This window comes from Pongo pygmaeus, chromosome 22, assembly GCF_028885625.2.
Source record: "Pongo pygmaeus isolate AG05252 chromosome 22, NHGRI_mPonPyg2-v2.0_pri, whole genome shotgun sequence".
Classification (NCBI taxonomy): Eukaryota; Metazoa; Chordata; class Mammalia; order Primates; family Hominidae; genus Pongo; species Pongo pygmaeus.
In genome coordinates, this window is record NC_072395.2 from 46,272,810 (window position 1) to 46,288,520 (window position 15,711).

The following is a 15,711-nucleotide window of genomic DNA, read 5'->3' on the forward strand; positions in this document are numbered from 1 at the left end:
GACGTTCCGGGAGGCTCCGCGCTCTGGGAGGCCGGCTGTGTGGGGTCCCCGCGCTGCCGCCGCAGAGGCCCCCCGGGCCGCGGTTCCCCGAGCGGGAAAGTCCCGCGCGGGGGCGGTGGCCTCGGGGGCGGTGGCCTCGGGGGCGGGGCGGGGGCGGGGGCTGGGGCAGGACGGGCTGGGCGCTGGCGGCCGAGCCGAATCCCCTCCGCCGGGACGCCCCGCCGCCGCTCGGGAAGAGGCGGGCCCTGCGCGCCCTGCGCTCGCCATGGCGGTTCGGGCGGCGACGTGAGCGGTTCCGCGGACCCCGAGTGGGGCCCCGGCCGCGAACTGAGCCGCCGCCGAGCGCCCGGGGCCATGCGACCGACGCTGCTGTGGTCGCCGCTGCTGCTGCTCGGAGTCTTCGCCGCCGCGGCCCCGCCAGGTGAGCCGGGCCTGGGCCTCCGCGGCGGGACGCGGGCGCAGCCGCAGCGTGTGGGGGCTGGGAGACTCCCGGATCGTGGGGTGGGGGGAATCTGCCGGGTGTTCAGAGGGGGTGGGAATCTGTGGGGTGCTCTTGGTGGGTGGGATATGCAGAGTGCTCAGATCGGGTGGGAACCTGCGGGTGCCCCGGGTGGGGGTCTGCGGGGTGCCCAGGGCTAGAGGGGCCCGCGGGGAGCCCGCAGCGGGGCTGGGGTGGGCGGCCAGGAGTTCCAGACAGGAGCTGGGCAGGAGCAGGAAGACTGGGGGCACCCCTCCTGGCGTCCTGGCCGCCGGGACACCCCTCTCCGGGAGAGGACACTCGGTGCCCCTCCGTGAAGCCGGTAACCTCGGCTGCGCCACCTCCCCCACCCGCGCGCCCGCGCCGGGAAAGCCAGCGTAGCCCCTGTCTCCGATTTTCTCGGAATGAACAACAGCAAATTGAATCCAGGGCTCGGGCAGGGGCCGCCTCTGCTGGCCACGGGTTCTGCAGCCTGGTGAGACTGCGCTTGGTCCCCGCCTGGAATGCCTCCCGAAGGCCTGGCTGGAAGCTAGACTCAGTCCCTTTGTAGAAGCAGCGGTGGAGCAGGGACCAGCGTCTTGGACGGGTGACCCAGACTCAATTCCGACTTTGGCCGAGGGCATGTTTGACACTGGGTGTGAAATCCAGACAGTTCCCGCGGTCATAGAGATGGAGCAGTAGCATTCAGGCAGGGCTCAGAACTGCCCGGGTCCCTTCAGTGTTGGGGCGGAAGAGGAAGAGTGTCAACTGAGCCAGGCATTTATTTATTTATTTATTTTATTGTTGTTTGAGGCAGGGTGTCGCTCTGTCGCCCAGGCTGGAGTGCAGTGGGCAGCATCTCAGCTACTGCAGCCTCCGCCTCCCGTGCTCAAGCGATCCTCCCACCTCAGCCTCCCAAGAAGGTGGGATTATTGGCCACGCCTGGCCAATTTTTGTGTTTTTTGTAGAGAGGAGGTCTCACTATGTTGCCCAGGCTGTTCTTGTACTCCTGGGCTCCAGCAATCCACCCGCCTCGGCCTCTGAAAGCGCTGGGATTACAGGCTTGAGGCACCGTGCCCAGCCGAGCCAGGCTTTTAAAACCGGTTCTGTCCCTACCCAGAGAGCTTCTTACCTGGCGGCCTCCTTAACCTCTGACACCAACTGACCACACTTATGAGCCAAACATAAAAACCAAAAGAAGGCCAGGCTTGGTGGCTCACGCCTGTAATCCCAGCACTTTGGGAGGCTGAGGCAGGATCATGAGGTCAGGCGTTCGAGACCAGCTTGATCAACATGGTGAAACCCCCGTCTCTGCTAAAAATACATAGCTGGGCCTGGTGGCGCCCGCCTGTAATTCCAGCTACTCAGGAGGCCGAGGCAGGAGAATCATTTGAACCTGAGAGGCGGAGGTTGCATTGAGCCGAGATCTCACCACTGCACTCCCGCCTGGGTGACAGAGCGAGACTCTGTCTCAGAAAAAAAAAAGAAAAAGGGGAAAAGACCTTAATGACAAATGTGTGGCTAGAACATTCTTGTGTATGTGTCTGCGTTTGTTTTGCTGGGTTCTTTCCCGCAGAGAGAGTGATATCATAGGTTGGACAGCCCTTAGGCAGTCTCGAGAACTTAGAAGATTCTTCCCGTTCGAAGCTATAACCTTGTGTTGTGGGTTTATTTTTTCTACCAGCATTCCTTGCAAAGGCCCGTAAGTTCCGTATCTCCTTGATCTGGGGTTCCTTGCACTTGAGGAAATTATTAACTGCTTTTCCATGGGAGTCAGACAGATGGGTTCAAATCCTGACTCCACTTCCACTCGGCAAGTCTTGAGCAATCTGTATATGCCTCCTCCCTAGGCCTCCTCCTAATGAGAGTTGATGATTGTCCTAGTGTGGGATGAGCAGGCGAGTGACTTCATGCCAGAGAGGAGTGACTAGCGGTGATCTGTGGACGTTTGTGACTTACCTGTGATGAGTCCAGAGGTTGAAAAATGTATTTAGAAACTTTATAGTCTGACATTGCCACAACATCCAGGTGCCTGTCCATCTTGCTAATGATTAACTTTCATTGTATTCTACAAAAGTTTTGGTCTGTGTGATACGTTGCAAAATAAAAAAATAAAAAAAAGTGAGGCCGGGCTTGGTGGCTCACGCTTGTAATCCCAGCACTTTGGGAGGCTGAGGTGGGTGGATCACCTGAAGTCAGGAGTTCAAGACCAGGCTGGTCAACATGATGAAACCCCGTCTCTACCAAAAATACAAAAATTAGCGGGGCGTGGTGGTACACACCTGTGTCCCAGCTACTCGGGAGGCTGAGGCAGTAGAATCACTTAAATTCAGGAGGCAGAGGTGCAGTAAGCTGAGATCACGCCACTGCACTCCAGCCTGGGCAACAAGAGCAAGACTCTATCTCAAAAAAACAAAAACAAACAAATAAAAAACTGGCTCCATCCATCCTTTGAAAAGTAGTAGCAGCTGGGCACGGTGGCTCATGCCTGTAATCCCATCACTTTGGGAGGCAGAGGTGAGCAGATCACCTGAGGTCAGAAGTTCCAGAGACCAGCGTAGCCAACATGTTAAAAACCTCTTCTTTACTAAAACTACGAAAATTACCCGGGCATGGTGGTTGGCGCCTGTAATCCCAGCTACTTGGAAGGCTGAGGCAGGAGAATCTCTTGAACCTGGGAGGGGAGGTTGCAGTGAGCCGAAATCAGGCAACTGTACTCCAGCCTGAGCGACAGAGCGAGACTCTGTCTCAAAAAAAGAAAAAAAAAAAAAAGAAAAGTAGTAGTGCTTTAAACTAATCTCTATTTTGCAACTATTTGAACATTTTCATATTAAACAGCTTAAAAACAAACCTAATGGATATCTTCAAAAGAAACACTCTTTTAGTCAAAACACAAAGTGAAAATATTCACAATGATTATATGGCAAATGGGTGGTAGAAAGGTTTTCACACTTTCCCATAACTTACCAGTGTAATTTTGAAATTGCTTTTATGGTCAGAGAAAAAAAAAAGTGTTGGAAACTTTTTTTTTTTTTTTTTTTAATAGATAGTATCTCTCTCCATCGCCCAGGCTGCAGTGCAGTAGCATGATCACAGCTCACTGCAGCCTCAGCCTCTCCGGCTCAAGCCATCCTCCCACCTCAGCCTTCTGAGTAGCTGGGACTACACGTGCACGCCATCATACCCAGCTAATTTTTGTATTTTTTTGTAGAGATGAGGTTTCACCATGTTTCCCAGGCTGGTTTTGAACTCCTGGGGTCAAGAGATCCACCCGCCTCAGCCTCCCAAAGTGCTAGGATTATAGATGTGAACCACCCAGCCTGGCTCCGGAAACAGATTTTTTAAAGGGAGACATAGTGTCTATCCCTTAGAGTTGTATAACGGTAGAATATATAAAATATGGGACCTGTGGCAATTTGTAACAATGCCCTGTTAAGTAGTGGCCGTTTGCTCTAGATAGAAAAAGGTAACCGACAGCACAAGTGTAGTAAATCAACTGACTGTTCAGTTAGTTACCTGAGTGTTGAGGAATTAAGGCTTCTATTTGTAATTGTAGCAGCTGCTGCTGACTTTTTCAGGGGATTGGATATGTACTGTGCCACATAATTTTTTATCATTTGCTGACTTGAACAGCCAAAGCTTCTCATATGCTTAGAGACCACCGAGAAAGTAAGTCCCCAGCAACTTAAAAACCATTGCATATGAATGTCCACTGGGTAAGCTCCTGAGTGTTCCTAATCTCAGCAAGTGAAAATAAATATCATATAGCTGGAATGCTTTTGCCACCTTTATAAACGATCATGATAGTAACATTTATTGGTCAGACGAGATGCCAAGTGCTTTATATACATTACCTCTCTTAATTTTCTCAGCCATTCTTTCGAACTAGGTTATATCTCTATTTTACTTCCTAGAAAGTCAAACCTTTCTTGATAGGAAGAGCCAAATAATCTAGGTCAATAACTTGATGTCCAATTGTTGTTGTTGTTGTTGTTGTTGTTTTTGAGACGGAGTCTCGCCCTGTCGCCCAGGTGGGAATGCGGTGGCGCGATCTCGGCTCACTGCAACCTCTGCCTCCCAGGTTCAAGCAATTCTCCTGCCTCAGCCTCCCAAGTAGCTGGGACTATAGGCACCTACCACCATGCTTTGCTAATTTTTATATTTTTAGTAGGGACGGGGTTTCACCATGTTGGCTAGGCTGGTCTCGAACTCCTGACCTCAAGTGATCCCCCCTCCCCCTCCCCCCCCCGGCCTCAGCCTCCCAAAGTGTTGGGATTACAGGCATGAGCTACCATGCCTGGCCTAGTATTTCTTGAAGAGAACAATTTCCTGGTTATGGCTGAGGAATCAGAAAATGCTTTTTTACTTCTCATCTGCAAGGTGATGGAGGTGGGATCAATGATGTTCACCTAATTGATTTTCATCATAATGTCCCCCCCCCACAGAAAGATCCTAAAGGGTCAGTCTTTAATTATCAAGATTAAATGATTAATGTTAATTATATTTTATTTTATTATCTGTGTGTGATATGTGTTAATCAAACTATGCTGTTAAGATCCAGGATATCCTCCTAGTCTTTTTGTTTGTTTGTTTGATACAGAGTTTTGCTCTTGTTGCCCAGGCTGGAGTGCAATGTCACGGTCTCGACTCACTGCAACCTCCGCCTCCTGGGTTCAAGTGATTCTCCTACCTCAGCCTCCCAAGTAACTGTGATTACAGTTGTGCACCACCACACCCGGCTAATTTTTGTATTTTTAGTAGAGACGGGGTTTCACCACGTTGGTCAGGCTGGTCTCGAACTCCTGACCTCAAGTGATCCGCCTCCCTCAACCTCCCAAAGTACTGGGATTACAGGCATGAGCCACCGCACCCAGCCCCTCCTATTCCTTAATATGCATAAAGTCTGAAATGCCTAGATCTGGGATAGATAGATCAAAGGTGTTGGGATGGGTCAGGAAGGCAGAGTTTGTTCATTCACCTCTTCACTGGTTGTTAAATGGTCCTAGTGTTTGGCCCTGAGCGTATAAAAATGATTAAGACAATGAATATAGAGAATAGTCTACTTAGAGACATTGTCAGAATGTCTGTATTACCATATGTACTATAATAGATACACATACACTATATGCCATGATTTTTCAAAGTGCTAGAATAGAAATATTTTGAAATGTTATAGGACACTACTTGCCAGGAAGAGTTGAAGAAAGTCCAATAGAGGAAGAACAAACTGAGCTGGGTTTTGAAGCATGGAGTTTCAGATTAAAGAAAAGAAAAGGCCAGGCGTGGTGGCTCACACCTGTAATCCCAGCACTTTGGGAGGCCAAGGCAGGTGGATCACGAGGTCAGGAGTTCGAGACCAGCCTGGCCAAGATGGTGAAACCCTGTCTCTACTAAAAATACAAAAATTAGCTGGGCACGGTGGCGGGCGCCTGTAATCCCAGCTACTCGGGAGGCTGAGTCAGGAGAATCGCTTGAACCCAGGAGGTGGAAGTTACAGTGAGCCTAGATAGTGCCACTACACTCTAGCTTGGGTGACAGAACAAGACTCTGTCTTAAAAAAAAAAAAAAAAAAAGGCGGGGGGAAGAGGAAGAAGAGGCTGGGCTCAGTGGCTCACGCCTGTAATCCCAGCACTTTGGGAGGCCAAGGCAGGCAGATCACGAGGTCAGGAGATCGAGACCATCCTGGCTAATATGGTGAAACCTCGTCTCTACTAAAAACAAAAAATTAGCTGGGCATGGTGGCAGGTGCCTGTAATCCCAGCTACTCGGGAGGCTGAGGCATGGGAATCGCTTGAACCTGGGAGGTGGAGGTTGCAGTGAGCCAAGATCGCACCACTGCGACACTGCACTCCAGCCTGGGGGACAGAGTGAGACTATGTCTCAAAAGAAAAAAAAGAAGAAATATGCAAAATTATGTAGGTCCAAAATAAAATAGGATAGAGTTTATGGTATTTCAGGGAGTGGTGGTGATTGGTCTGGGATAAGATCTTGAAGGATTTTCAGTTTACTCAAGTCTGAACTCTACCCTCTATGCCAAGAATTGGCAAAGTTTTTCTGTAAAGAACTAGACAGTATGCACTCAGATGGTTACAGAAGTTTGATTAAATGGTTGATTTCTGAATTAGGTATGGCATTTGAGATTCTCCCTAGGGAGAGTGCTCAGGTCATGCTTATATGTGAAAATGTGTCATTATTTTTTCCTCTTGCTCTCACACATGTCCCTTGGTTTCCGAAGCTGAAGTTTTGAAAATGAAATTTTGACAGTTGAGCCAAAATGCCCTCTATAAGCATGTGTATTTCCTTCTTTAAAGAATTCCCTCTCAGGAATAAGAACAATTGTTCTCTAATGTATTGTAAGACTTGGGGTTCGACCATTAAAGCATTAGTCCAGTTCAATAAGCTTCATTTTTTTCGTTGGTAGCAGGGTCCATTTTATGGGAGAACATACCAGTAAGTTCCTTGCCTTTGGGGAAGTTGAAGTTTATTAAAAGCAGTTACAGATATATTACAGATGTATTATACAGGAGGTTTCTCAAGAGGCAAGAAGGTTCAGCAAGTTCATTGTCTTAATTACAGTAATTTTTTTTTTTTTTTTTTGAGACAGAGTCTCTCTCTGTCACCCAAGCTGGAGTGCAGTGGTGCAATCTTGGCTCACTGCAGCCTCCACCTCCCGGGTTCAAGTAAATTCTCTGCTGCAGCCTCCTGAGTAGCTTGGATTATAGATACCCACCACCATGCCTGGCTAATTTTTATATTTTTAGTAAAGATGGGGTTTCACCATCTTGGCCAGGCTGGTCTTGAACTCCTGACCTCATGATCCACCCACCTCAGCCTCCCAAAGTGCTGAGATTACAGGCATGAGCCATGCAGCTAGCCTACAAAAATTTTTTTTTTTTTTTGAGGCAGAGTCTCGCTCTATCGCCCAAGCTGGAGTGCAGTGGCGTGATCTCAGCTCATTGCAACCTCCACCTGCCGGGTTCAAATGATTCTTGTGCTTCAGCCTCCCAAGTAGCTGGAATTGCAGGTGTGCACCACTATGCCTGGCTAATTGTTGTATTTTTAGTAGAGACGGGGTTTCGCCATGTTGGCCAGGCTGGTCTCAAACTCCCGAACTCAGGTGATCCGCCCACCTCAGCCTCCCAAAGTGCCAGGATTACAGGCGTGAGCAACCACACCCATCCAATTAGAATAACTTTTTACATGTTGTGTTTTTAAAATTCATAACTCATAATCTAAAATTTATGCTCAGCACAGCTAACTTTGGAGACATACCAAGAATGGTGCAATGATTCAGCAGCTATTCATGGTAAGACGAGAGCAGCTAGGTGTAACCTAATGAAACCTGCATCTCACGGCTCCTTCTCCCCAGCCTTCCAGCCCTGGTGTTTCCCATCAGGGGCCATGTGGCCTGGAACACAGAGGCTGGGCTGCCCAAGGACAGGCCCCCTGACCTGCAAAAAGGACAGTCTTATCACAGATGTGCAATCCTTGGCACTTCCCTGTGGCGTCTGCAGTTCTGAGACTGATTTTATTCTATAAATGTGAAAAGATAGGGGATGATAGGAAACTCGGATATAAGGCTGAACAATGTTACTTGGGCCATCTCTTACACCTCAGTGAAACGGAAAATGAAGGAATTGGAAGGCTGGCGTGGGAACCCCGACTTTATACAGTGATGCCCTTTTGCTGTTCCACGTGTCGCTTGGGGTGGAAGCCCTTCCTTGTCCCCTCGCCCCCCACCCCGGAGCCCTTTGGTGCTTCCTTTCTCAACTGAATGCTTAGATTGGGGAACTAGAGATGCCTGGAAAGGGAGTTCAGGAAGAAGAGACTATTCCTGTTGGTTCCTCCCCAGAGATGGGAGATAGTGAACAGGCTTGTGGAGGGCAGAATAATGGTCCCCAAAGATGTCCACGTCCTCATCCTCAGAGTCTGTGAACCTGAGAATGTGCTGCCTGACATACAAAAGGGACTTTGCAGATGTGAGTAAGTTAAGAGTCCTGATGTGGGGAGATTGTCTTGCATTGTTGGGCCAGGTAGCCTTATACTATCACAGGGTCCCCAAAAGATGGAGCAGAGGCAGAAGATTCAGTACCAGAGAGACAAGAAGGGTGCGGCCAACCTTGCTGGAGGAAGGTGCCCTGAGCCAAAGAATGGGACTGGCCTCTAGAAGCTGAGAAAGGCAAGGAAATGGATTCTCCCTGGAGGTTCAAGAAGGACCCCAGCCCTGCTGATAACTTGACTTTAGTTAGTGAGACTGACTTTAAACTTCTGACCAGCGGAACTATAAGAAAATAAATTTAGATGGGATTTTTATTTATTTATTTATTTTTAGAGATGGGGGGGTCTCGCTATGTTGGCCAGGCTAGAGTGCAATGATTATTCACAGGCATGATCATAGCGCATGCACTACAGCCTGGAACTCCTGGGCTCCAGTGATCCTCCCGCCTCAGCCCCTTGAGCAGCTGGGACTACAGGTGCACGCCAGCACGCCCAGCTAAATCTGGGTTGTGTGGAGTCACTAGGTTAGTGATAATGTGTTACAGTGATAAGAAGAACCTAATAAAGGAAATAAAAGGAGTTGTCAGATTCTTTGAATGCCCAACCCTAAGCAGGCACTCACCCTGTTCCCAGAAAGAGCTGGGTCCAGCTGCGTTTTCTCATGGCCCAATAACAAGAAGCAGACAAACTAGGAAGAAAGAGAATTTATTGCTGTAACAGGAAGGTCGGAGATAATCCCACCAGACCAACTCAAAGTGTTTGATTTTCTTAGTGCTTACATAGGTTTGGGTTATGTGCCTATGTGCGGTATTGCGCTAAGTCTATGAGTAACTAATTTTGTTTCAACTAGAAAGTCAGAGGCCAAAAAAGTACTTTCTAAGTCTAATCAAGCTGTGAGGTCCCCAGTACCTTCAAGGCCTGTCTCCTAAATTCTATTTAATGAGGACTGTGGTACCAGAGTGTTTATTTATTTATTTTTGAGACGGAGTGCCGCTCTGTCGCCCAGGCTGGAGCGCAGTGGCGCAATCTTGGCTTGCTGCAACCTCCGCTTCCCGGGTTCAAGCGATTCTCCTGCCTCAGCCTCCCAAGTCGCTGGGACTACAGGTGTGTGCCACCATGCCTGGCTAATTTTTCTATTTTTAGTAGAGACAGGGTTTCACCGTGTTGGCCAGGCTGGCCTCGAACTCCTGACCTCAGGTGATCCGCCACCTCAGCGTCCCAAAGTGCTGGGATTTCAGGCATGAGCCACTGTGCCCGGCCAGGAGTGTTTATTTCTATCTTATCTCATTTACAGTTTGGTCCGGAGAGCTGCCTTAGACTCTCCAATAAATCTATTCAAACAGCTGCCTCTGTTACCTTGACTTGCTCCAGGTTTGGAAGAAGCCTGTGTAGGATCTGTGTTTCATTTCTGGCTTTGATGTCTGGGCGTCAGTTTCCCTGGGGTTAATTATTAGCTTAATGTGAAGGCAGCGTTGTGGAAATTTCTCTGCATAGTTCGGGTGCTATTCAGATCTGTCTGTGTGACTGTCATGCAGGCCTGTCTGTGTGACTGTGAGGGAGCGTTGACCTGCCACCACCCCCCTCTGGAAGCATCCAGTCCCCAGCTGGCTTTGGGCATTGCTAGGTCGTAGCAGCCACAGCACACCTGGTGGGCCTGCCTCTCGCCACGCAGCTTTACCTGTCTGCCTTCGGCCCAGGATGTCATGAGGCCTGCTGTGTGTCAGAAGTGTTGTTAGCTGGTTGGATGAAGGTCACCCAGAGCTCATAGGTGTGGAGGGGAGGGGTATCCTATAACTAAACAAATGGCCGCAGACTTGGCAATTCATCTTTCAGAAGAAGAGCCAGTGGTCAGGCTGTCAGCTGATCTCTTTGAGGTTGGGCACATTTACCGAAAATATGTGGCTTGAATTTCCTGCTTTGAATTTTGGAACAGCATGTTTTTCAAACCTTTCTTCCACCTTCTGGGCATTTCTTATTAATCTTTTTGGTCAAAAGCCTTATCTTGATTATGTTTTCTTTCTAAGACAAAAGGCTCCCTGTGAAGTATCTGCTTGGGGAAGGGAGGAGTTGTGGCTGTTTCTTCCAGGTCCCCCAAAGGTTCCCTGTGAAGTACCTGGTTGGGGAAGGGAGAAGTTGTGGTTGTTTCTTCCAGGTCACCCCAAAGAGAGGGATTCTGATATTGGTGTTGTTTCCAGGGGAGTATATTCTTTCTCTGTTTATTGCCCTCTAACCTTTTTTTTTTTTTTCTTTTTTTGAGACAGAGTCTCTCTCTGTCGCCCAGGCTGAAGTGCAATGGTGCGATCTCAGCTCCCTGCAACCTCTGCCTCCTGGGTTCAAGCGATTCTCCTGCCTCAGCCTCCCGAGTAACTGGGATTACAGGCGCTCACCACCGCACCTGGCTAACTTTTATATTTTTAGTAGAGACAGAGTTTCGCCATGTTGGCCACACTGGTCTCAAACTCCTGACCTCAAGTGATCTGCCTTCCTTGGCCTCCCACAGTGCTGGGATTATAGGTGTGAGCCACTGAGCTCGGGCCGTATCGTCCTCTAACTTTAATGTGTGTGAGAAGCAGCTGGAAAGCTTGTTTAAAATGCAGATTTCCTGGGGGCCTCGGGACCTGCATTTTAACCAGCACCCCAGTGATTGTGATGCTGGGGGTCCTTGAAAGACACAACTCTGATGGTGCCCAGAAGTCGGCGCTCCTTGCCCTCCCCGGCAGCTTGGGCTTTGTGTACCTGATTTAGGGTGTTTGTGTGTTTGTGCGTATGTAGTGTGTGCGTGTGTGCACATATTTGTGGACATTTACCAGACACTTCCTTGGTACTAAATCTGAACCTAACGCGTGTCACATGATCACCACTTTAATCTTTGCCACAGCCCTGTGGGTGTATCATTATTGACCCCTTATTCCTGAAAAAGAAAACTCATGCTCAGACAGGTGAAGTGACCTGCCCCGAGCCTAATGCATTTACTAATGGTAGAACTGGGACCCCAGTCCGGCCAGACTCCAGGGCCCAGGACCTGTTCATAACAACTGGGACCTGCAGGTGGAAAGGCTGCCCCAGGCGCCTCTTTTCTTTTTGTGCTGCCTGTACCAGTAGGGCCATCTTTGTAGCCAAAAGTTGGGGGTGTGGGGCCATGCCCAGGGAGACCTGGTAATGCCATTTCTGCACTTTGACAAAAACTGAGTTGTATGATGACTTAGGTAATGTGCATTGAAACATTTTTGTAATTATTTCCCTCTCTCTCCTCCCTTCCCCCCCTCTTCTTTTTCTCTGTCCCCCTCAAGACCCTCTTTCCCAGCTGCCCGCTCCTCAGCACCCGAAGATTCGCCTGTACAACGCAGAGCAGGTCCTGAGTTGGGAGCCAGTGGCCCTGAGCAATAGCACGAGGCCTGTTGTCTACCAAGTGCAGTTTAAATAGTAAGCCGGTAATTCTGTTGGATCCTTGCTGGGAGCTGTGGGGGCATCGTGCAGAACCCTAGGGCCACATACTAATTCCTGCCTCTGTGCAGGGTTTGTTATCAAACCCGTGGGAAACACGTCGTTCTTGGAGCTCGTAAAATCTCTGTGGACAGAGGTTTCACAGCCTCCCGCTCATCTGAAGGCTTAAACTACACTGGCGGTCAGGACTCCGCTGTCTAACCACGTGGGTTCTTGCTTTGGTGGAAAGTTTATTCTTTCGCTGGTTTCGGGAGGAAGGTTGTAAAAATAGGCTTCCGCCATGGAAGAGCAGGAGGCAGCTTTTAGTCTTCATCTTCGGGCTTAAAAATCAGATTGATTCAACCTTATAGACCAAATATGGCCTGATCAGAAATTTGTTTGGTTAATTACAATGAATTCTGAGTTTCTCAACTGGTTTTCCATTTTGCATATTATCCTGGCTCTTTCATCTGTCTCTTGCCTCTTCAAGCTTTTGCAGAATTGGCCATCACTTGATTTGCAATATAAATACATATAGAAAGAGGGCAAAGTCCACATCCTTTGTTATTTTTTGTTTACATTGTTAAGTAGGTTAATTGAAGAGTAAGGTGAAGTTATTGGCTAAGTCATTTTGTACTATTTGGTAAACCAAATGTAAAGACATGATGATGTCCAGTCCTTGTGAGATGGGATTGGTTCACATGTGTTCACCTGATGCTGTTTGCAGAATCAATTAGCATAGCCCTTTCAAAGAGGAATTCTACCAGACATTTGAAGTCATGGAAATGTCCATAGTAGTTTTCCTGTGTGTGTGTGTGTGTGTGTGTGCACGTGCGTGTGTGTGTCTGTTTGTTGTTTTGAAACAGAGTTTCCCTCTATCGCCCAGGCTGGAGGGCAATGGCATGATCTCAGCTCACTGCAACTTCCACCTCCCGGGTTCAAGTGATTCTTAAGCCTCCTGAGTAGCTGGGACTACAGGCAGGAACTACCACGGCTGGCTAATAGGTATATTTTTAGTAGAGATGGGGTTTTGCCATGTTGGCCAGGCTGGTCTCAAATTCCTGGCCTCAACCTCAAGTGATCTGCCTGTCTGGGCCTCCCAAAGTGCTGGGATTGTAGGCGTGAGCCACCGTGCCCAGCCTTCATAGTAGTTTTATCCTACACAGATAATTCAACTCCGTATCAAAAAAAGAGAGAGAGACAAAAACTATAATCATGAAGAGATACATGTAAGTGTATATTCATATCCGTCAGTAGGAAAGTGACAAATTGTAGGCTGCTAACTTACCCTTGAACACTAAACCACAGACAGCCACTAGAAAGGATAATTAGATGTCATCTGGTAGAAATTGCAACTCTGTCAACTTTGGCATGTATTTGTATTTTTTATTTCTTATTTTTGTTACTTAAAAAAATGTTTTATTCACTTTTATACTGAAAAGTTGCAAGTGGTATGTATTTATTGTCAAGAATAGAAAGGGGCTGATCACGGTGGCTCACACCTGTAAAAGAATAGAAAAGTAGGCCAGGCATGGTGGCTCACGCCTGTAATCCCAGCACTTTGGGAGGCCGAGATGGGTGGATCACGAGGTGAGGAGATCAAGACCATCCTGGCTAACATGGTGAAACCCTGTCTCTACTAAAAATACAAAAAATTAGCTGGGTGTGGTGGCGGGCGCTTGTAGTCCCAGCTACTTGGGAGGCTGAGGCAGGAGAATGGCGTGAACCCTGGAGGCAGAGCTTGCAGTGAGCCGAGATCGTGCCACTGCACTCCAGGCTGGGTGACAGAGCGAGACTCCATCTCAAAAAAAAAAAAAAAAAAAAAGAAAAGAAAAGAATAGAAAAGTAATGTGGAAAAATGACAGGCAATTGAGTTGTTAGAGGAGTAGGTTTCCAGGTAACTTGTTTTTCTTTTTTTTTTTTTTTTTTTTCTGAGACAAAGTCTCTGTCGCCCAGGCTGGAATGCAGTGGCACGATCTTGGCTCACTCGACCTCCACCTCCCAGGTTCAAGCAATTCTTATACCTCAGCCTTCTGTGTAGCTGGGATTACAAGTGTGCACCACCCCACCCGGTTCAGATAATTTCTTATTCTTTTTTTTTTTTTTTTTGAGACAAGATCTCACTCTGTCCCCCAGGCTGGAGTGCAGTGGCATGATCATGGCTCAATGCAGCCTCAACTTCCTGGGCTCAAGAGATCCTCCCACTTCAGCCTCCCGAGTAGCTGGGACTGTGGGCGCACACCACTGTACCCAGCTAATTTTTAATTTTTTGAAGAGATGGGGTTTTGCCATGTTGCCCAGGCTGGCCTCGAACTCCTGGGCTCAAGTGATCCACCCACCTCAACCTCCCAAAGTGCTGGGATTACAGGCATGAGCCATCACACCGGCCTTTCTTATTCGTTTTTAAATGTCCGTTGTAACAGTAGTTGCTTAATAGAAACAGGTGCTAAACTGAGGTTTGAGAGTTATCTCTAAATCACATTGATCTGTTCCTCCAGTAGTTCTAAATTACGAACATTAAGTCACCTGTAATTAATGGAGCAATCCACCAGAACAGGCTACACAATTTGCAAGACCCAGTGCAAAATGAAAATGTGAGACTCTTTATTTAAAAAGTAAAGAATTTCAAGATGGCAACCGCAGAGCATCAAATGAAGTGCCTTTCTAAGAACGGGCTTGATGTGAGCGCACAGGTCACATGTCATGAAGTTGGCCCTACCCTCAGCATTCAGCAAACATTATACCCTAGAGCTAAACAAGAAGCTTGTTGTGAGAGTCACAGCTGATGTATTGACTTAGCCTTGACAGCTGATTTATGGGCTCCTCAGCCTTGAACAAGGAAGTACATTTACTGGTTTTCAGAGGAGATGCTTCTAAAAATAGGATAAAACGTTACTGCATTTAAAAAAAAAAAAAAACCTTTGATAGAGTTTCATATGATAAACTAACCTGTTTCACTCTGTCTTCTTTTCAAAAAGCATTTTGTAGATATTTTCTCAGGGATAAAGGTTGGTTTTATTTTTTATTTTTATTTATTTATTCATTTATTTTGAGACAGAGTCTCGCTCTGTCATCCAGGCTGGAGTGCAGTGGCGTGATCTCAGCTGACTGCAACTTTCAGCTCACTGCAACCTCCGGCTCACTGCAACCTCCACCTCCCGGGTTCAAGCGATTCTCCTGCCTCAGACTCCTGAGTAGCTGGGATTACAGGCACCCGCCACTACGCCCGGCTGATTTTTATATTTTTAGTAGAGACAGCTTTTCACCATGTTGGCCAGGCTGGTCTTGAATTCCTGACCTCAGGTGATCCGCCCACCTAGCCGCCCAAAGTGCTGGAATTATAGGTGTAAGCCACCACGCCCGGCCTAGAGGTTGGTTTTAGTAAAAGAAACATAGGTTAGGGTACATGTGAATGTTCCTGTTAGATAAAGGTGAAATTGAGGATGATTTTCTTTTTCAGTTTGTAGATTTGATAATGGAAGAGGGCCTTTGCATTTGTTTTTAGATACTTTGTTTTAGATATAAACATGTGTTTGGGACTTTTTATTAGTTTTGAGGCTTGTGAGACTTAAATTTCCACCCTGTTTCTCTACAATAAAGCATTGCTATGATTAAAAATGAAGATGCCTTTGTTTTTTGACAGTCAGAGTAGCAAGACCAAAATTACATGGAGCACTTGATGGGAGAATTTCAAGTCTAAATCATGGGTAGCAGACAGTGGCTGCAGGCTATTTGGCTCCCAGTGTTTAATTTTTTTTTCTTCAATTTGTTGCCAACATTAAGAAATCCGGACTTTTCACTTAGAAAAAAATAATAATAAATAACAGGAAAAA

At 47.6% G+C, this 15,711-nt stretch overlaps 1 protein-coding gene across 1 annotated transcript in view; it reads left to right on the top strand.

The window, feature by feature from the left end:
* The first annotated feature begins 161 nt into the window (after window positions 1–161).
* Window positions 162–15,711, top strand: part of IFNGR2 (interferon gamma receptor 2) — a 34,734-nt gene continuing 19,184 nt past the window's right edge. Inside the window, exons 1-2 of the mRNA XM_054468718.2 lie at window positions 162–421; window positions 11,746–11,878. Of these exons, the coding sequence (XP_054324693.1) occupies window positions 355–421; window positions 11,746–11,878 (200 nt within the window). The 5' untranslated portion in view covers window positions 162–354. The remainder of the gene's footprint in view (window positions 422–11,745; window positions 11,879–15,711) is intronic.